Raw genomic sequence first — 22,934 nt, 5'->3', positions numbered from 1 at the left:
TCTGAAGTACTCGAACTATAGCGTTTCCAGTCAATATTTGGAAAGTTAAAGTCCCCCATAACAACTACCCTGTTACTTTCGCTCCTATCCAGAATCATCTTTGCAATCTTTTCCTCTACATCTCTGGAACTTTTCGGAGGCCTATAGAAAACTCCCAACAGGGTGACCTCTCCTTTCCTGGTTCTAACCTCAGCCCATACTACCTCAGTAGACGAGTTGTCATCAAACATCCTTTCTGCCACCGTAATACTGTCCTTGACTAACAATGCCACACCTCCCCCTCTTTTACCACCTTCCCTGATCGTACTGAAACATCTAAACCCCGGAACCTGCAACAACCATTCCTGTCCCTGCTCTATCCATGTCTCCGAAATGGCCACAACATCGAAGTCCCAGGTACCAACCCATGCTGCAAGTTCACCCACCTTATTCCGGATGCTCCTGGCATTGAAGTAGACACACTTCTGCCTGCCGGTACACTCCTGCGACCTTGAAACCTTATTTATGACCTCACTACTCTCAACCTCCTGTACACTGGAGCTACAATTCAGGTTCCCACCCCCCTGTTGAATTAGTTTAAACCCTCCCGAAGAGCATTAGTAAATTTCCCCCCCCAGGATATTGATAACCCTCTGGTTCAGGTGTAGACCATCCCGTTTGTAGAGGTCCCACCTACCCCAGAATGAGCCCCAATTATCCAGGTATCTGAATCCCTCCCTCCTGCACCATCCCTGTAGCCATGTGTTCAACTGCTCTCTCTCCCTATTCCTCGCCTCGCTAGCACATGGCACGGGTAACAAACCAGAGATAACAACTCTGTTTGTTCTAGCTCTAAGCTTCCACCCTAGCTCCTTGAATTTCTGCCTTACGTCCCCATCCCTTTTCCTACCTATGTCGTTGGTGCCTATGTGGACCACGACTTGGGGCTGCTCCCCCTCCCCCTTAAGGATCCCGAAAACACGATCCGAGACATCACGGACCCTGGCACCTGGGAGGCAACACACCAACCGCGAGTCTCTCTCGTTCCCACAGAATCTCCTATCTGTCCCCCTAACTATGGAGTCCCCAATGACTAATGCTCTCCTCCTCTCCCCCCTTCCCTTCTGAGCAACAGGGACAGACTCTGTGCCAGAGACCTGTACCCCATGGCTTACCCCTGGTAAGTCGCCCCCCCCAACAGTATCCAAAACGGTATACTTGTTTTTGAGGGGAATGGCCACAGGGGATCCCTGCACTGTCTGCCTGTTCCCTTTCCGTCCCCTGACTGTAACCCATCTACTTTTTTCCTGTACCTGAGGTGTGACTACCTCCCCGTAACTCCTCTCAATTACCCCCTCAGCCTCCCGAATGATCCGAAGTTCATCCAGCTCCAGCTCCAGTTCCCTAACACAGTTTCCGAGGAACTGGAGTTGGGTGCACTTCCCGCAGATGAAGTCAGTGGGGACACTAGTGGTGACCCTTACCTCCCACATTCTACAGGAGGAGCATACGACTGCCCTAACATCCATTCCCACTGTTCTGAATTCCCAAACAGACAAATTAAAAAAAAAAAATACTAGTAGCCTTACCAAATCAGCGCTCAGAACCTTTTTTTTTGGTTAGAGGAGGAGGATGGGTGGGAGACACTACCTAGGTAGTGTTTCGAGTAAAGCAACCGCCCAAATATATTACCTCACTTACTCCAAAAATGGAGTCACGTGAGGTAAGACTTTTATAATCGAAAAGCTCACCTTCCCAGGCTGCACTCGCGCTTCCTCCCGGACTCCCGCCGCTGAAACAACTGAAGCCAGTGATTGACAAAGAGACGAAAGTAGGTGAGGACCTGGAAACAATCATTATTACGGAAGAGGTAGTGTCGGGCAAGCTAATGGAGCTAAGGATTGATAAGTCTTCTGGCCCTGATGGAATGCATTCCAGGGTACTAAAAGAGATGGCGGGAGAAATAGCAGGTGCACTGGCGGTAATTTTCCAAAATTCGCTGGACTCTGGGGCAGTCCCAGCAGATTGGAAAACAGCAAATGTGACGCCACTGTTTAAAAAGGGAAGTAGACAAAAGATGGGGAATTATAGACCGGTTAGCTTAACCTCTGTAGTGGGGAAGATGCTGGAGTCTATTATTAAGGAATAAATAGCAAGGCATCTTGATAGAAATTGTCCCGTTGGGCAGACGCAGCATGGGGTCATGAAGGGCAGGTCATGCTTGACAAATCTTTTTGAATTCTATGAAGACATTACGAGCGAGGTGGACAATGGGGACCCAGTGGATGTGGTGTACCTAGACTTCCAAAAGGCCTTCGACAAGGTGCCGCACAAGAGGCTACTACATAAGATAAGGATGCATGGCATTAAGGGTAAAGTATTAGCATGAATAGAGGATTGGTTGACTAACAGGAAGCAAAAAGAGTGGGGATAAATGAGTGCTATTCTAGCTGGCAGTCAGTGATTAGTGGTGTGCCTCAGGGATCGGTGTTGGGACCGCAATTATTTACAATTTATATAGATGATTTGGAGTTGGGAACCACGTGTAGGGTGTCAAAGTTTGCAGATGACACTAAGATGAGTGGCAGAGCAAAGTGTGCGGAGGACTGTGAAACTTTGCAGAAGAACATAGATACATTGAGTGAGTGGGCAAAGGTCTGGCAGATGGAATACAATGTAAATAAATGTGAAGTCATACATTTTGGTAGGAGTAATAGTAAAAAGGATTATTACTTGAATGGTAAAAAGTTGCAGCATGCTGCTATGCAGAGGGACCTGGGTGTCCTTGTGAATGAATCACAGAAGGTAGGTCTGCAGGTACAACAAGTAATTAGGAAGGCAAATGGAATTTTGTCCTTCATTGCTAAAGGGATTGAAATTAAAAGCAGAGAGGTTACGTTACAGCTGTACAAGGTGCTGGTGAGGCCACACCTGGAGTACTGTGCGCCGTTTTGGTCTCCTTACTTGAGAAAGGATGTATTGGCACTGGAGGGGGTGCAAAGGAGGTTCACTAGGTTGATTCCGGAGTTGAGGGGGTTGGCTTATGAGGAGAGACTGAGTAGATTGGGATTATATTCATTGGAATTCAGAAGATTGAGGGGGGATCTTATAGAAACATAAAATTATGAAGGGAATAGATAAGATAGAAGTAGAGAGGATGTTTCCACTGGCAGGTGAAGCTAGGACAAGAGGGCATAGCCTCAAGATTAGAGGGAGCAGATTTAGGACTGAATTGAGAAGGAATTTCTTCACCCAGAGGGTTGTTAATCTATGGAATTCCTTGCCCAGTGAAGTAGTTGACGCTACTTCAGTAAACGTTTTTTAAAAAAAGGTAGATTTTTTTTGAACAATAAAGGAATTAAGGGATACGGTGAGAAATCGGGTAAGTGGATCTGAGTCCACGAAAAGATCAGTCATGATCTTACTGAATGGCGGAGCAGGCTCGAAGGGCCAGACGGTCTACTCCTGCTCCTAGTTCTTATGTTCTTATGATATGAAGACCCACTGTATCATTAGTGTCTGGGAGGGAATTGCTGAGAAATCTATGGGATCTGTCTTGTTCACATTTACCATTTGATGTGTAATGTGGACTGCTTGATCTCAGTTTATTATCCATGTTTGCCACATTAATTCTGAGGTTTAGAAATTAGTTACACGTGTAATAGATTGTATTACTGTCCTAATGCTACATAATAAAGTTTATCATTGTTTGTGGAATCTTGCAGCTTTGTTTTCTTAGTAGGTCCCCTGGATCTATTACTTTGCTTACTTTTTTAAAAAGATAAGTTACAGGTTCTTATCCAGAAAGTAACACAAACTTGCTGATCTAGTCTAAGATCATAACAAGGCCTCGACTGAATGCCTCCACCAGTTAGACTGATGTTTGTTTTTGTACTGGATAGTTTAGATTTTACCATCGGGATCTCTGCTGGTCCTGGTGGCCTTCCATCTGATATATTAATTGCTGGCACCAACTTGGCACTGGGCAATGTTTTGACTTCTCACAATGCCTTTCTTTATGAAAACTGATTACAAATCTTGGTTGCCAATAAGATTTGAAATAAGGATACAAGCAAAAGAAGTGGCTTTTTTTTTTTTTTTAAAAATGTATTCTCTCCCTTGTTTATAACCAATCCAAAATTAGATCAGCAGCAAATCAATGTTGAAATTAGCAACTATACTGTTTCTGAACCCTATTCTAGAACTGCACCCTTTCTACTGTATTGCCTATTGATAGCATTGAATGTGTAGGGTTTAATGATTTTTCAATAATTGCACAAAATCCTTTTTGTTCACATTTCCTGGTTCCAGGTTGATAATCTTGGGCTGGATCTTTGCTCTGGGGACAGGAAACATGAGTTAGGACACATTTCCAGGACTTAAAATAGGGCTACCGTTCAAACAGTTGAAATTTTGAGCTGGGCATGTCCTCACTTGGCATGAAGACAGGTTCACTGTAAATTAGCAGCAGTTGGTGAGTGTTTGAAGCTGGAGGGAAAATTGGAGGCTTTCCAGCTCCCAGCAGCATGAATGGCATATAACAGAGAGGGGGCTTCAAAAAAATAGCAGCCTTCTAAAAACACAATGTAACAATCCAATAGAAATAGTTGCTAGGCCACTGTGTGGGGCAAGGTCCTCTGGATGGTGACTTCTGAACGTACCTGCTTCCATGGAAACACTAATGCCTCCCCACCCCCAAAGCAGTTGAACTGCCTCTCCCCAGCCATTGTTACTTCAGAAAACTTTGGACTAACAGGAAAATCCCAGTCGACCTCCTTTATTAACCTTTACTGGGGCTCTTTACAAGTTGCCAGCCTCTTAGGCTGCTCATCCTTGCTGGCCCCCAGCTCGCTACAGCTGACCACAGCTGATTCCAAGAACAGGGTGGAGAAACTGATGTGCTAGATTCTGTCCACCTCTGTTCCCCACTTTGACTGGGCTCGAGAATCTTGTCCCTTATTGTTTCTCTATAGTGAAATCTGTTGTTTTTCCTCGGATCCATCCAGATCTTCATCTAATGATGCAGCTTGCTGCCACAAGCACATTTCCAAGGTTATAAGAAACCACATCTGTGTGGATTTCCTAATTGTGTGAATAATAGATCAGCCCAAATTAAATTCCAGTCTGATCATTTTTTACTTTTTCACCTTTTACATTGCTTACTTATTAACCCATCTAGCATTATGAGGCTATATAAAAAAAACCAAGTGCTGGAGAAATGCAGCAGGTCTGGTATTTTGATGGAGATAAAGCAAAGTTAACGTTTTGAGTGTGGTACGACTTCTTCAGAACTGATATTCTCCGAAGTTCTTCATTTTTAAAGAAGTGTCATACTGGACGTTAACTCTGTTTGTCTCTCCAAAGATGCTGCCAGACCTGCTGAGTTTCTCCAGCACTCTGTTTTTATTTCAAATTTCCAGCATCCTCAACACGTCCCTCCCATCACTACTGATGGAAACAGGCAGAAAAGTAGTAAATGAATTGCACTCATATAGCACTGTTCACAACCTCAGAACTTCCTAAAGTGTTTTACAGCCAATTACTATTTTGAAGGGGGACAGGCTCACTCTTGTAATAAGGATCTCTCATTGTGCTGTGGAATTTGGGATTCAACAATATCGATAGGAAGGCAACACAATCTTGATGTATAACTGGGTGAGGTGTCATGCTTATTTGACATTGAGCAGCCTGGAGTCACCAATGGCACTGCTGCAGACCACTGCACAAAAGTTGAAGAAAATTGCCCAATAAATGATCTTCTGTTGTCTTTCAGCCTGATCACCACCTTCTTGAATCCTTAGCTTACCTGGACTGGCTGGAATCCACAATGGCGTTGCTGGATTCCAGCACCTTCTCGCTGTTAATCTAGTGCAAAAGTAACAGCAGGTTGATGATTCAAATGAAACTCAGATAAGAAAATGGTTTTAAATTTTAACCCTTTGCAACTACTGGGCAGAATGTTCGCTAGGCTCATCCTCTGCTTGACAGAAGCAGCCTCTTTGCCATGAATCATAAACTCAGAAGCCTTCCCAAAATCAAGACTTTACTCAGTTGTCCCTGACAGCCAGTAAATTGAAGTACTTCAGAAACTTTCATTGTTTTTAAACACCATTTCTATGTCTTATGACCCATGTGCTAAACCATAGAATATTAAAACTTACAAACCTGTGCAAATGAGATGATCCAAGTTCCCAATGTCCTTGGCAATCTTCTTGTAATGATTGCAGATAATATTCCATTCTGTCTCACGTTTACCATTAAATCCTTCTGCTATAACCAACTTAATTTTCTTCATGTACATTGGGATCACAAATGGATGTTGAATTGATAGTTTTCCTGAAAACAATTACAAGCAATTAAAACTATAATCAAACATGAAATTTCAGATGCTGAAGATCTGAAATAAACAAAACAGAAATTGCTGGAGAAAGTCAGCAAGTCTAGCAGCATCTGTGGAGAGAGAAACAGAGTTAATATTTCAAGTCCAGTGACCCTTCTTCAGAACGTTATGCATTTTGATCAACTCAAAAGAGGCTTCGACTGTGCTACATTTCTGACTTCAGTATTAATCGGTGAAGGTGTTTTATTGGCTCAAAATTCAAGATCTAAGGTGATGTGAGAGTGACACCTGGGCCACATGTAACCAGATGTAGTATTAAGGAGTCCTTGGCAAAATTAGAGTCAATGGGAATGAGAGCGAAACCTCTCCATTGGTTGGAGTCGTACCTGGCACAAAGGAAGAAATAAAAAAAGGGGCAGTCACTTTGCTGAGTTTATACTGCAGGCCTCCCAACAGTCAAAGGGAGATAGAGGAATGGATATATCAGCAAATCATAGAAAGGTGTGAGAGAAACAGGGATTATAGGGGATTTCAACTTTGCTAATATTAAACTCTCATTCCCATTGACTCTAATATTAACTGGATCGCCTTAGTGTGAAAAGGTTAGGTGAGGTGGAATTTTTAAAGTACATCCAGAAGAGGTTTTGGTGCATGTCCTACTACAGCTGGGGCCATGCTAGATCTCATTCTTGGGGATGAAGGCAGTAAAGTGGTTGAAGTGTCAGTAGGCAAGCATTTTGGGGATAGTGACCATAACTCTAAGTTTCAAAGTTATTATGAAAAGAGACAAGGATGGAGCAGAAATGAAGTGTCTAAACTGGGGGTAGGTCGGTTTCAATATCATTAGACAGGATCTGGCAAACCTAGACTGGGAGCAGGTAAGTCTACATTTGGAAGGTGAGACTCTTTTAATAGTAGTATAGTGAGAATTCAGGGCCAGCATGTTCCTCTAAGGGCAAGGGCAGCAAGTCCAGAGAACCCTGGATATTGAGAGTTTGATTAAGAAAAAGGAGGAAACTTTTGTCAGGTACAGACCATTGAAAAGAGATGAGGCCCTTCTAAGGTACAGAAGTACAGAGAGTGTACAAAGCTGCTTAAAAAGGAAATTAGGAGAGAAAACAGAGTCATGAAATATCTCTAGTATATAGGTTCAAGAAAAACCCCAAGCATTTTATAAGAATATTAAGAGTAAAAAGATGACCAGAGAAACAGTGGGACTTATTAGGGACCAAAGGAACAACATATCAGTGGAGCCAGTAGACGTGGGTGAGGTCTTAAACGATTATTTCTCATCTGTCTTAACTAAGGAGAAAGACATTGTAGCTGGAGATTTCAGTTGGATGGTGAGGTTCGAGAGCACGATAAGATTAATAAGGAGGGGTATTAGATGTTTTAGAGGGCATAAAGGTACGTAAATATCCAGGGCCTAATGAAATATACCTCAGTCTGCTATAGGAGGAGATGGCCGAGGCCCTGATGGATATATTTAGGACTTTGCTGGCAATAGGTGAAGTGCCAGATGACTGGATGATAGCTAATGTGGTTCCCTTGTTCAAGAGGAGCAACAGGGATAGGCCATATCATTTCTGATATCAGAAGTCGGGAAATTATTGGAAACAATTCTGAAGGATAGGATTAATCAACAATTGGAAGGCAAGGATTGATCAGGGATCATCAGCATGGATTTAGTAAAGAGAGATCCTGTCGGACTAATATAATTGAGTTTTTAAAAAAGGGTGGCAAAATATATTGATGAGGGTAGTGTAGCTGATGTGATTTACGTTGACTTCAGTAACACCTTTGACAAGGTCCCTCATGGAAGCCTGGTCCAAAAAAGACGCTATGGGATCCAAGGCAAGTTCACAAATTGGATCCAAAACTAATTTGCAAATAGGCAAAAGATGATGCTGTAGGTCTGTGATTGGAAGTCTGTGGCCAGCAGAATACCACACGGATTGGAGCTGGGACACTTGCTATTTGTTAAGTACATTAACAACTTGGATGTGAATAGAGAAGGTGTAATTAATAAGTTTGTAGATGATATGAAAATTGGTGGTGTTGTTGATGGTGAGGAGGATGGTCACAGGTTGCAGTCTGACATTGATCAGCTGGATAATTGGGCAGAGCAATGGCAGATTAAATTTAATCCTGATAAGGGTGAGTTTGAGAGGTCCAATAAGGGAAGGATGTACACAATGAACGGTAGGTCCCCAGGGAGTAATAAAAAACAAAGGGACCTTGGTGTACAAAGGTGGCAGTACAGGTAGACAGGGTGGTGAAGGCGGCGTATGGGATGCTTGCCTTCATTAGAAGGGGATAGAATATAGGAGCAAGGAAGTCTTGTAAAAACTTTATAAAACATTGGTTAGGCCACAGGTGGAATACTGTGTGCAGTTCTTTTTGCCACATGACCGGAGGATGTGATTGTACTGGAGAGGTTGCAGAGGAGATTCGCCAAGATGTTGCATGGGATGGAAATTCTCAGTTATGAGGAGAGACTGGATAGGCTGTGTTTGTTTTTCCTGGACCAGAGGAACCTGGGGCGGTGGGGTGGGGGATGGAATCTGATGGAGGTGTACTAATTGTACTAATTTATGAGAAGCAAAGACTGAGTAAATCATGCAAATTTCATCACAATGGCAGACATGTTTAAGCCACAGGAATAAGTTTAAGGTGAGGAGAAAATGGTTTAGAGGGGATCTGAGGAAAATGTTTTCACCCAGAGGGTGGTAGAAATATGGAACATGCTGCCTGAGAGGGTGGTGGAGGCAGGTACTCTCACAACATTTAAGGGGCATCTAGATTGGTACTTAAAATACCAGGTCATAGTAGGCTATGGAGCAAGTGCAGGTAAATGAGATTAGTGTAGTTTGGTGTTTGTTGGTCAGTATAGACATGGTGGTCTATATGAATCTGTTGTGGTTGTTGAAGGTCAATCAACTCAGCTCCAGGAGTTCCTCAGGATAGTATCCTAGGTCCAACCATCTTCAGCTGCTTCATCATTGACCTTCCCTCCCTCCGCTTCCTTGACATTCAATGGCAGTAGAATCACTAAATTCATTGCTAACAACATGCTAGGGGAGCTGGTGTTAGACCTGAATCTGAAGCGGATTAGCCATATAAACACTGTGGCTACAAGAGCAGGTCAGAGGCTAGGAAACCTGCAGCGAGCAACTCACTTTCTGTTTCCCAGAGTCTGTCCACAATCTGCAAGGGCCAAGGTTAGGGACCCCTGCAAGCTACTCACAATTCTGACTTGGAAAGATATCATCGTTCCTTCTGTATCACTGGGTCAAAATCCTGGAACTCCCTCCCTCACTGCATTGAGGTTCTAACTGCACTGTAAGGACATTCTAACTGTACCATAAGGACACCCTCAAGAAGGGGGCTCACCACAACTCTCTCCAGGGCAATTAGGGATGAACAAAGGCCTTGTGAATGGTACCCACATCACATTAAAGGATAAAAAGGGAAGAATAATACTTTTACAAAGATTGTTTCCAGTTCCTCAGTCAGTATGCATCCTACTTTGTATGCCATGCTTCATGTAAATAATACTGTTTGCATAGATTTTATTAATAGTAAGTTGAGAATTTCACAATGTATCAAGCACAAAGTTTCACCTGAATTGTTTGTAATTTGGGGCAGACTTTTTTTTTGATAGTCAAGCTAACACATATCAACTCTTTAAAAAAAAAAACCAAAAACATTTGGAAGCTGCTTCCAACTCAAAAAAAGGAAGAAAGTGGAAGAAGAAAAATGACTGAGATGGGTAAAGTAAAAAGATGAGGGAGAAAGGGGAGACATTGGGGTTATGCAGCTTAGACTGTCTCAGATTTAATATCCCATCTTTCTGAGTTTATGGACCCCAGGTGAGGTGCATTATCGCAGCACAATTATTCTGAGGACCATTGAGTTCGGCAAAGGGAAATCAGCTATGATTTTCTACCTAGCAAACCTACTGGAATGATATCTGTGGAGATATAGACTGAAACAAACACAGAATGATGGAGAAATGCAGGAGGAGGCCTGGCAGCATCTGTGAGAGAGAAACAGAGTTAATGTTTGGAGTCTGGTTATGACTTCTTCAGAACCTGTTGTGGAACTTTCTTCAGAACCAGTACTTTTTTTAAGAATCCTACAGCAGGCCATTCAGCCCATTGAGTATACACTGGCCCTCCATGGACATATCACCCAGACCCACCCCATCTCTGTAACCCTGTAATTCAATGGCTAATCCACCTACCTACACATCCCTGGACACTATGGGAAATTCAGCATGGCCAATCCACCTAACCCGCACATCTTTGGACTGTGGGAGGAAAGTGAAACACCCAGACATGGGAGAATGTGCAAACTCTGCACAGGCAGTCGCTCGAGGGTGGAATTGAACCTGGATCCCTGGTGCTGTGAGGCAGCAGCATTAACCACTGAGCCACTGTGCAACCCCTGTTTTGAAGATGAGTCATACCAGACTTGAAACATTAACTCTGTTTCTCTCTCCACATGTGTTACCTGATCTGTTGAGGTTTTCCAGCACACTCTGTTTGTTTCAGATTTCTAACATCTGCATTATTTTGCCTTTATTCAAGCTGAAGACTGAGCTTTCTTACCTACAGCACATATTTGAATACAAGGGAGCCAAATATCCTAGAATTGCAACACATTCAGAACAGAAGTTAAATGGAATAAACCGATTTGAACATTTTAATAAAAAAAAGAGTTTGGAGAGAAGAAAATACATTTTTTACTTTATTTATTCCAGTGTTTTGTTGTGTGAGCTGGAACACGATTTTAAAAAATGGATCTGTCCTGCTCAGTACATGGAATCTAGAATTCTCTATCATCTTGAGAATTAAAACGAATACAACACATTGTAGGAAACAGGAATAAAAATTAAAGGATCAAAAAAGGACACATAACAACAAATAAAAACTTCAAAGCAAATTATGTACTTGCCATTGTCAATTATACTGTGACCCAGCAGAAATTCCTGTTCGTATATCTGTTTCACACTGAGCTGTTGCAATTCCTGATCCTTTGACTTGGGATTGTTCATTTCTCTATAGGTCAGGTTGTCCGTTGATGTGATTGTGACAGGCAAATTGAAATGTAGCAACACTTCCTTCATTGTAAAGGGACCTATGTGACAATGTCATATGAAAGAATGGAATGAGATAAAGTTATTTGGCTTGTCAACTTTATTTCTCAATGGCTTCTGTTTTTGTTCCCTGTTAACTTTCAGATTCTATTTAATTTTCTGAAGGAAGCAGCAACTTGAATACAGACTTTTTATAAATGTGGTTGCAGAGTGCCTAGCAGAAGCGCCATACTAATCTATACATATCATCTTCAGCTACTTTTTCAATGACCAGCCATCCAAACATTAGAAGTGGGGATACTGATGATTGCCCAAAACGGATGAGTGCTCCAACATCGATACCACCCAGGTCAAAGCAGCCCACTTGACTGGCATCCCATCTACCATCTTTAACATTCACTCCCTCCATCACTGACACCCAGTAGCAGCAGTGTGTGTACCACCTACAAGATGAACTGCACAAATTCACCAACGCTCCTTCAGGAGCATCTCCAAAACCCATGGCCTCTACGCCCTCCTTAAAGAACAAGGTGGGGAAGACACATGGGAACACCACCTGAAAGTTGCCCTCCAAGCCATCACTATCCTGACTTGGAAATATATCACTGCTTCTTTAGCGTTGCTGGGTCAAAATCCTGGAACTGCCCCCCCGCCAACCATTTGAGAAAATTTGCCACAACTTTCCAAGACATAGGTCTTTATTCCCCTCGACATAAAGAATGGTTCCAGGCAAATGAAGGTGAATGAAAGCAGCAGTTTAGTGACTACATTCTGGATGTTCTTTGTCATTTGCATGGCTTCTGGAAGAGTATCTTTCCTGGAATTTTCTCCCGAACTCTAAACCTATCATTAACACAACTGGACTTGAAGAGAAGAAGATTAGACTTTCTCCCGTTGGAGATGATCATTGTTTGACATTTATGTGGTACGAATGTTGCTGGCTATTTGAGGCACTCGGAACAGAATCATGTGAAAGTTATCTTTGAATGTCCAAAACCTTACGTTGTAATTACAGGAAGAAAATCCAGTTGCACTGCCCTCCCTTCACTGAACTTGTTACAACACCCTGTAGCTGGGTCAATGTCCTGAATGTCCCCAACCAACCGTATTGCTTGAGAATTTCAAAGAGAATGTGCACAAACCCCTTCTCATGACAATGTAAAAATGGATAGTCAACATGGTCTTCCACATCCTGTGAAATAATTTTTTTTTTTTGGTTTGCATGAGGAATATTAACAGACTGGAGAGGAGCAAAAGAGCTTTATAATTTCCATTGGTTTGTTTGCTGTGCAAATGAAGCGGAAATCAATATTTGACCAAAGGATGACAGTAGGTTTCACTAATTGAGCTATTATACAATCTGATTCAATGTTCCCATGAGTAATGACTGCAGTGTTTGAGAAATAAAAGTTACCACTTTTATGTTTCTGGTGTACCACATTAAACATCACCGACTCTAGGTTTACAGGGATCGACAGGACTGTTCGATTGTTGGATTCCACAATGGCTCTCTTTTGTGAGTATACGGAATGAATCCTAAGGATCTGCAAAAACAAAGATATATAAAATGATTTGTTATTGAACTGTACAGATACTAATACATATTTCCTTTTGTCAGGCAACACTATTCTGTTCACTTGGAATTTTCTTTCAATGTATTGCATGATTTTTTAAAAGAAATTTCTGAACAAATTCATTTAATTTCTCACTAGTATAGAAACACTGTACGTTGATGCTCCATGTATTGTGCCACATGTTAGAAAGGGAGAACTGGGCAGCATAAGCCTTTGTTCTGTGCATGAGGATGTTATACCTTCACAAAACTATAGTTCCATTCAGCTGGAAGCTGAGTAGTGCCTTGGAAAACCAATAATTCACTCCGAATCTGTTTCAATTGAGTGGCTAAGGAGGGCAAGCACTGCAAATGGCCCAGTGAAATTAAGAAAAATGCAAAGAATGTTGGATAATGATTCAATGGGGCAGAATATCTCCTGCAATGTGTCTGATCTCAATCTAACCTCAACTGGACATGCACCACTAGGGATTCTAATGTTGTCTGCTTCAAAGTTCCAAAGTTAAACAAATGAAAGTTTGTTTTTAAGCAACTAAAAGGGTATTGAGATGTCTAAAGCCTTGATTCACACCTTATCAATACAACTGTCTTGAGTGTCCTTCATCACTAAGGACCCTCCTTAACCCTTCCGGTCTTTAGACCCAGCAAACTCACCTTCTCATTTCCATTTACTGTAATGTTTGACTTTTTAAAAACTTTATTTTTCTACTTTTATACTACAAAGACTGTAGTGCTGAACTTTTTAACATTTCTTTATTCTGTAACTAAGATTTTGTACCCAGGTACCTTGTACCTAAGATACTGCGTGTGTGCCAACATTGTACACTTTTCACTGTATTCTTGTACCCTGTGCCTGAGTGCATGTGACAATAATTTTAAATCTAATCTAAATTTTTCCACATCTTACCCAGGTGACTCATCTGCTGCCCTCTGCTATTTATTTCGCTAACCTCCTCCTTCTGACTGGACTGATACTCGTGTCTTAACCCACCTCTAGCTGGCTCAACCTCTTCATGTTCTGCATGTGTTTTTCTTCAAGTCTGCTCAACACCTTGCCTGTTTCCTTGGACAATATTTCAGACATTTTTCATTCTGAACCCACTCAGCTCCTGTTGTCTCATTATGTGGGGAGGTTTTTCTTGGAGTCACTTTCTGTTGTTGTGCCTTGACATTTTTAAATCAATTCTGATTTAAATTCTCATTCCTCCCTTTGCAAGGTAATTCCTCTCTCTTCTATTGCAAACTCACTTGCATCCAATATACCCACATTACAATTCCATTCCCTCTCCACTTATTCCGGCCCACTGACATCATCTACATACAAGTGTCTGAAATGACACTTCTGTGACCTCTGACCCCACTGTTGGTTGACCGTGGATCCTCAATGACTCTAACCTTTGGACCTCATCCTCCCCTCCAAGAAGTGTAATCTGTCCTCAGTTTCCGCCCATAACCCTTTGAATTTGACAGATCATTTGTTCACATTAGATCAGTATCAAACCCATTCCTAATCCTCCCCATTCCTTCCTCACTCTCCAACACCTGCTGAGCACTGGTCATCCTCCATGGAGGCCCTTCAGCCATCAAGTCTATACTGATCTATCTATCTATCTATCTATCTATACTAATCCCACTTTCCAGCATTTGACCTATAGCCTTGAATGTTATGACACCTCAAGATATCATAGAATTCCTATAGTGCAGAAAGAGGCCATTTGGCCCATTGAGTTTTCACTGACCCTCCAATGAAAAACCTATACAAACCCCTACCCTATAAACCTGCTTTTAGCATGACTAATCCACCTAGCATACGCATCCCTACACTACAGGGCAATTTAATATGGCCAATCTACCTAACCTGCACATCCTTGGACTGTGGGAGAAAACTGAAGCACCCAGAGGGCACAGGGAGAACTTGCAAACTCCACAGGGACAGTTGCCCAAGGGTGGAATTGAACCCAGGTCCCTGGTGTTGTGAAGCAACAGTGCTAACCACTGAGCCACTGTGTTTATCCCTGTACAATGCGGCACTGTAATCCTCTTGCAGCTTCCTATGTAAATGCAACATTGTCTGTTTCCCAGCTCCAAGCCTGCTACCCCATGACTCAAACATTCCCTTGTTGCGACTCATTGTGTCACAACTAGTTCCTGCAGTCAATACAGGGAGTCATTCCTCATCACCGCATCAGGGTTTAAATGCAATATATTTGTTGATAGATTCCCTTCAGTTACTAGACCAATTTTCCACCCTTTCACAGTCCAATGTTATGCTTGGCCACCTTCACAATTCCAGTGTAGTTCAAAGTAAAACACAGTGTGTTGATGGCTCTGGGATGTAGGGCGGGTGTTCCAACTTAAAACAAAACCCAAGGCCTCACAAGAGATAACAAGGTGTAGAGCTGGATGAACACAGCAGGCCGAGCAGGAAAGCTGACGTTTCGGGCCTAGACCCTTCTTCAGAAGCTGTTTATGTGTTTTCAACAGACATCTCTGCACCTCTCTCTTAAAACCTTTCTTTAAAAAAAAACAGGACAGCATAGACCTCTTAAAGCCATAGTATCATTACACATTGTGCAAACATTTCTTAATTATTCTAAACTTTACTTCCTCTTTGGATTTAACAGGCTTTCATTAATCAGTCTCATTGGAATAATACAGCCACTTGCACTGAGATATGTTCTTTTAGCACTTTTTCACACAATGTGTGCAGCTTGCAAAGTTTTAAATGCTGGATATCAGGTGATTCATTGATTGGACTAAGATTGTTTTGATAGCATTGTTAATGTCTGGTTAATCATATTGTTAAGTTTGTAAGATTATTTAAGATTGAGTGGGCTCTGTGGCACAGTGGTAGTGTCCTTATCTCTGAGCCAGGAGACCCGAGTTCAATTCCCACATGCTCCAGAGATATCTAAAAACCTCTGAACAGGTCAATTTAAAAAGACATAAGGAATACAAATGATGATAAGTATGGGATGAGAGGGATAAGACTAAGGAAGTCAATAAACCCTCTCTGCAAAAGAATAAACATATCTTGATTTCAATCACTTCCCTGCCCTGCTATCCTTTATCCATTGAGTATAGGAGTTGGTTCCTCATGTTGAGGTTGTAGAGGACATTGGTGAGGCCACTTTTGGAGCAATGTGCACAGTTCTGGTCACCTTGCTATAGGAAGAATATTATTAAATTGGAGAGATTTCAGAAATGATTTACCAGAATGTTTCTGGGACTGGAGGGTTTGAGTTACAAGGACAGGCTGGGACACTTAACTGGAATGTAGAGGTTGAGTGGTGACATTATAGAAGTTTATAAAATCATGAGGGGCATTGATATGGTGAACAGCCAAGGTCTTTTCCCTAGGGTAGGGGAGTCCAAAACTAGAGACCATAGGTTTAAGGTGACACGGGCAAGATTTAAAAGGGACCTAAGTGGCAACATTTTCACACAGAGGGTGGTTCGTACATTAAATGAACTGCTAGAGGAAATGGTAAATACAGGTACAGTTACAAGGTTTAACACTATTTGAATAGGAAAGGTTCAAGAGGAATACGGGCCAAACACAGGCAAGTGGGATTAGCTTAGGTCGGGAAACCTATTCAGCACAGATAAGTTGGACTGAAAGGTCTATTTCCATGCTCTATGACTCTATATAGAGGAGCAATATAACAGTGTCGTACATATTTCTTTACTTACACTGCTTTTCGAGCCATACCATCCCAACTTTGACACAGTTCTTTCACCATTGTCTGTTCAATGCAAAGTAGTGAAAGGCCTACCAAGCAACACCGTGGGAGCTTCTCCAGGAGATAGGCCACAACAGTAATGGGTCACATGCACAAGTCACAAGGCCAGTCATCAAGCTTGTTAGTATCATTCATATTCCATAAGAAAATTATTTTTAAAAGTTTAACTGTAAACTTTGTATAAACTAGTCATCAGATTTCATTAACGTAGAAACAAAGATTTTTCTGGTCAAATTATTTATGGATTGTTAATTCGAGTTATACCTCCTGTGGCACACCAACAGACTGTTTTTTTTCTTCTTTTCGCTCATGAAATTTGGGCAACGCTGGCTGTGCCAACATTTATTGTCCATCTTTAATCACCCTCAAGAAAGTGGTGGTGAGCTGCCTTCTTGAATTGTTGCAGACCATGTGCTGTAGGTAGTCCCACAATGATATCAGGGAGAAAGTTCTGGGATTTTGACCAACCACAGCAAAGGAACAATAACATATCCAAGTCAGGACGATGAGTAGTTGGAGGGGAACATGCAATACCTCCTAGCAGCCCCTGTCCTTCTAAATGGCAGAGGTTGTGAATTAGAAGCTATTGTCTAAACAGCCATGGTAGAATTCTGCAGTGCACACGACCACTATTGAGCATTGATGGTGAAGGAAGTGAATGTTGAAAGTGGTGAAATAGGAGCCAATCAAGCTGGTTGCTTTGTCCTCAATGGTGTCAAGCTTCTTGAAGGTCATTGGAGCTGCACCCATGCAGAAAGGTGGGGAGTATTCCACCACTCTCCTGACCTATGCCATCCAGATGGTGGGCAAGCTTTGGGGAGTCAGGAGTTGTGTTATTTGCTGCAGGATATACTGAAATATAATCGCCATTCCTTCACTGTCGCTGGGTCAAAATCCCGGAATTCCCTCCCTAATAGCATTGTGGGTCAACCCACAGCAGGAGGAATGCAGCGGTTCAAGAAGGCAGCTCACCACCACCTTCTCAAGGGCAACTAGGGCTGGGCAAGAAATGCTGGCCAGCCAGCGATGCCCACATCCCACAAAATTAATAGAAAAAAAATTCTTTGGCATCTGATCTGAACAGGAGCTGAAGTACAGCAGGTAGATCGAAAATATGGATATTAGACCAGTATCACTGAATGTGAGCTGCACATTCCCCTTCAAGTCACACATCATCCTAACTTGGAAGTATATAGTTCCTCAGTGTCATGGGCAAAATCCCGGAAATCCCTTCATAACAGTATTTGGGTCTACCTAACAGCATAAAGACTGCAGTAGTTCAAGAAAACAGTTCAGCACCACCTTCTAGCATCAGAGGAGCAGGAAGGCTGACGTTTCGGGCCTAGACCCTTCTTCAGAAGGTCTAGCAGCTTTGAGGACAATTCATCTTTGTGCTGAATAACCAGCCATATCTGGGCTACAATTTTAGGTCATAATCTCTGCCAACATTACATTTCTTTATTTTCTCTCTCTCTCATTTCCTGTTTGTTTAGGATCCTGCCATTTACACCTCTTCTAAGGCACATCTTTTAATCGCTTTACCCATCCCCACTCCCTTTGTCTTTTGCACCAAAAAATCTTACATCATTGATTCTCTTCTGTCCCCTACCCGAGCACGATCCTTCGCTTTTGTGCTTCCCATCGCCTTCATTTTATTTTCTCAAAACCAAAACATGACTAACTTTTCGAAGCTCTGATCACAGACCTGAAACATTAGATATAGTAAGAACTGCCAATGCTGGAGTCTGAGAACAAAGTGTGGAGCTGGAGGAACACAGCAGGCCAAGCAACATCAGAGGAGCAGGAAAGCTTTTTGTCCCAACCAGAAATATCAGCTTTCCTGCTCCTCTGATGCTGCCTGGCCTGCTGTGTTCCTCCAGCTCCACACTGTGTTACCTGAAACATTAACTGCTTCTCTCCCCGTAGAAGCTGCCTCATCTTCTGAGTCTTTGTAGCACTTTCTGGTTTTATTTCAAATCTCCATGACTAAATGGACCAGAAGGTAGGTTACTATCACCTTCATCACGTTTGGCCTGTCTAGTCCTGTTAAAACTTTATAGGTTTCTATAAAACCCCAACTCGTTCTTTTAAACTCAGGTGAATATAGAAAAGAATGTCCTTTATTGTCATGTCCAAACCAGTCCAGTCTCTCTTCACATACCGAAAACATTTGCTGCACTCCCACCACAGACAGAATATCCTGCCTCAGGTAAGGAGTTCAAAACTGCACACAACATTCCACAATTGCAGCAAGAGGTGCCTGCGTTTAAGGATAGGCAGTAAATGCTGGCGCAGCCAGAGACAACGACATACTGGAAACAGAACTCCCACAATGAGCACAAAAATTCCTTTTGTACCAACTAAACTTCAGACTGTATTGAAGAGACACCAAATCATTGTCCTGTATATAGTCTATTCGTTTAAATAAATAAATTAGATGGCTAACTTTCGAAATAATTCTTGAATTTCTACCCAAGAAGGATCCTGTACATATTTTAAAAAAGGCATTTCCTAGTTCGGAATTCCGTAGATAATCTGATGGTTTTGTCTAAACGAGCTGCAGTTTCGCACTCTTCCCACAATGAATTACTCACTGCGCCGGCGCTGAGTGTCTCCAACTCTCGGCGACCCAAAAAACCCTCGGTGACTTTCACAATTTTCGGTAACGACGAGCGGAATTTTGTTAGGAATTCCTTTAGACTGTATTCGCTGGGGGCCCACTGTAACAGGTCCGACTGCATTTCGACGGCTGCTTTAACCTAGTGCCATCAGGCAAGAACACTTGACCATTACCCAGGTAACACAAGGAAGTCCCAAACACTCGTCATTAGGGGTGGGGCCGGCGCCAGGTTTCGTCAACATGGAACCTGAACTCAGGAAAAGCAATGGGACTGAAAATACTGCTCTCCAAGGAAAGCCAAAATGAATATTAGATAACATAGTGTGGAGCTGGAGGAACACAGCAAGCCAGGCAGCATCAGAGGAGCAGGAAAGCTGACGTTTCTAGTCTCCTAGACAACAAGGTGCAAGGCTGGATGAACACAGCAGGCCAAGCAGCATCATAGGAGCAGAGAGGCTGACGTTTCGGGCCTAGACCCTTCATAGTCTCCTGCTGTGTTCATCCAGCCCTGCACCTTGTTGTCTTGTTTCTAGTTGGGACCCTTCTTCAGAAATCAGGGAGGAGGGAGGGGGCTCTGAAATAAATAGAGAGGGGGGGTCAGGGTGGGGAAGTAGGTGAGATGGTGATAGGTGAATGTAGGTAGGTAGTGGTGGGGATTGGTCAGTGAGGTGGGAAGGACAGACACTTCAACGAAGCGGGAATGAGAGGGAGGGTTGGTCATGAGATAAGGCTGAGGGTGGGGAGATTTTGAAGCTAGTATAGTCCACATTGAAACCATTGGGTTGTAGGCTCCCAAGGAGGAAAATGAGGTGCTGCTCCTCCAGTTTCTAGGTGGCGTCGTAGTGATATTGGAGGAGGCCCAGGATGGACATATCATCCAGAGAGTGGGAGGGGGAGTTGAAGTGGTTCCCGACTGGGAGGTGTTGTCGTTTGTCACGAACCGAGCGTAGATGCTCTACAAAGCGGTCTCGGACCCTCCGCTTGGTCTCACCGATGTAGAGGAGGCCACATCGGGAACAGCAGATACAATAGACCACATTAGCGGATGTGCAGGTGAACATCTGTCTGATGTGGAAGGTTTTTTTGGTTCCTTGGATGGAGGTGAGGGGGAGGTGTAGCACTGTAACTGTATATCTTAAACTCTACCACCTTTTTAAAAAAAGTTTCCATACCCACACAAAAAAGCACACAAAGAGACAGTTAAAAACAAATATTATGGGTGGGAAAAGGAAAGGAATGTCATCTCAGATATCAATGAGTTGTTTTCTTTCAATCCCTACTGTCTGTTTCCTGATGTTGAGGTTTTAGGAACATTTATTCTCAGTCTTTCATTCACTATTCGGGGATTTACATTTTCAGTACCTCTGAAGGTGGTTTTCTTCTTTTCCTTCAAAGGGTGAATTTGCAAAGAGAGCAGCTCACAGTGCAAAGGCGAAGGGCAGTAGCTAGTGACAAGCTATTATCTTTTATTTCACACACAAAGGAAAGACAGGGTGAATGCTTTTACTTCACAAGTTTGAGTTTCAGCTGTGTTATCCACACAAAGCTGTAGCCACCTTCCCAGAAGCCAACTTGGGGGCTTGTTATTATGTCCTGATCCCATTACAATTCAGAATATTACTGAGAGATGGTCTAGCTGGTGTCAATATCCTAATCTTGAATATCATGTTGTGGCTTGGCCCATTCAGGAAGAAAGTGTTAGCTGTACAAAACTTGAGGTAGTAGTTAAGTTCAAGTAGTCACTGTCTGTTCTCACTTACCATTCACATCCCATGATGTCTCAGGCAGAACAACCTTGTGGCCTGCTTTCAACTCTTGCTGAAATTCCCTAATAGGTAAGATATTCTGATTTAAGAAATCTATTGATAGCAGCCCCGAAATCCTCCTAACACTGGTGTGTACAGTGGAGCAGAATCTGGAACGTCAATACTTATTTTCCCACTTTTGAGACACTCTTTAGCTTTTCATTATTTGGCTTGATGTTATATTTTGCTTTAGAATGCTCATAAGTAGTCACTTGGAATGTTTTATTACAATGAAATTAGTATATAAATATATCAGTTGTTGTTAATTGACTGCATTTGAATTGGAAAGCAGATGGAAAGAGATAGCTGAACCATTCTGAAATAGCTCTTTACCACTAAGAGCAGCAACTTCCTTAAGCAACGTTCCAAAACAGTAATTCACCATCAACAAGATTACTCATCTGATATTTGAAGTTCAAGATAAGATCTAGGAGCAAACAGTTACTGCTTTAAATTCCACTTATGATTTTGCCAAGTCAATTATTTTGTTTGAATTTCTGCTGAAATTCATTAATCACCAAATGTAAACTCTACAATAAACTAGTGCAACTGGGCAGTATTTCAGAACCTAATCCAGAAACAAAATCTATATTGGAAATATTCCTGGATATATTTTGGAGTGATAAATTGATGCATGCAGCTTTATTAATACAGCTGATTATGGGTTTATCACAAAAATAAGCATTTCTAAATCAGTAATCAGTCCACCATACTTGAATAACACAATATTAATAACCAAAAATGACTTTAAAAAGCTGTACAGAACACTTTATACTAGTTTCATGGGTGCACAGTGGTCAATATTTTAGTGAATTAAAAAAATATGTAAGAGCTTTTAAAATCTGCCCTTATGACTGAAAACAAGCTTAATTTTAAGTCTTTTTGAAGATCAGCAAATGTGCGCAATTAGCTGAAAGATTTGAAATAGCAATCTGCGGTGTGATCAGTTTTATGGTCAGAGCCAGTTTGTAGCAAAATGTTTTCTTAAACAAGTACAAAAGAAGCTCGATTTGTAATGCCATCTTCAACAGCAGAACAGAAGCAGTGTTTGGTCTTTGAAGCAACAACATTTAAATAGCCTTTCAAGGAGTTGGCAAAATGGGAGAAGACATTTTGTAATACATTTTAATTAAAGGGAAATGGCAATGAACAATGAAATCTCATGGCCAATCTTATTAGCAGCTTTCAATAAAAAAAAAGGACAATACGCTGTCAGTCTGAACAAAAATATTCAATAAATAGAAAACAAACCAGAATGCCACTAAAGACAGCAAATCAGAGCTTTCAACAAAAGTTACGATGAAATGTTGCAGCACATTTCACTGACAATTTTCAGCAGTTGTTTGCACAGCAGTTATGGAGAATCTATGTTGAAGCTGGTTTTGCAAGAAACTGGATGATGACTCAATCATGATCCCGCACTCTTCGGCAGATTTCATTGGTGAACTCCGAGCATTTAGAATTGCCTCCAAGATCTTTGGTCAGCACCTATAAAAAGGTCAGCATGGTTTAGAATGGGAAAGACACATAGAAAGGATTGATGGAACCTAAAGCTGTTGTCAGGTATGCGCAATACCCACCTGTCCCACAATGGAAGGTATCCATGAAACCTGTATAATATCAAGTGTGAGAGATAGTAGGAACTGCAGATGCTCGAGAATCCAAGACAACAAGGTGCAGAGCTGGATGAACACAGCAGGCCAAGCAGCATCATAGGAGCAGAAAGGCTGACGTTTCGGGCCTAGACCCTTCATCAGCCTTTCTGCTCCTATG

The 22,934-nt window shown here is 42.1% G+C and overlaps 2 protein-coding genes across 3 annotated transcripts in view; both read right to left on the bottom strand.

The window, feature by feature from the left end:
- The window catches only part of LOC109936168, a 35,511-nt gene extending 15,811 nt beyond the window's left edge, over nt 1-19,700 (bottom strand). Inside the window, exons 1-4 of one of the 2 annotated variants that reach the window (XM_048617294.1) lie at nt 19,331-19,700; nt 12,835-12,964; nt 11,279-11,461; nt 6,145-6,315 (exon numbers count right to left, since the gene is read on the bottom strand). In XM_048617294.1, coding sequence (XP_048473251.1) covers nt 6,145-6,315; nt 11,279-11,461; nt 12,835-12,964; nt 19,331-19,477 — 631 coding nt within the window. In that variant the 5' untranslated portion in view covers nt 19,478-19,700. Of the gene's footprint in view, nt 1-6,144; nt 6,316-11,278; nt 11,462-12,834; nt 12,965-17,000; nt 17,115-19,330 lie in introns of those variants that run through there. The other variant, XM_048617296.1, reaches the window with a different exon arrangement.
- Nucleotides 19,701-22,268: 2,568 nt separating this feature from the next.
- The window catches only part of idh3a (isocitrate dehydrogenase (NAD(+)) 3 catalytic subunit alpha), a 43,299-nt gene continuing 42,633 nt past the window's right edge, over nt 22,269-22,934 (bottom strand). The window contains exon 11 of the mRNA XM_048617199.1: nt 22,269-22,649. Within this exon, the coding sequence (XP_048473156.1) occupies nt 22,566-22,649 (84 nt within the window). The 3' untranslated portion in view covers nt 22,269-22,565. The remainder of the gene's footprint in view (nt 22,650-22,934) is intronic.

This window comes from Rhincodon typus, chromosome 36, assembly GCF_021869965.1.
Source record: "Rhincodon typus isolate 14 chromosome 36, sRhiTyp1.1, whole genome shotgun sequence".
NCBI lineage: Eukaryota > Metazoa > Chordata > Chondrichthyes > Orectolobiformes > Rhincodontidae > Rhincodon > Rhincodon typus.
Note: the sequence above shows the minus strand (reverse complement) of the source record. Positions and strands in the feature narration are given on the sequence as shown.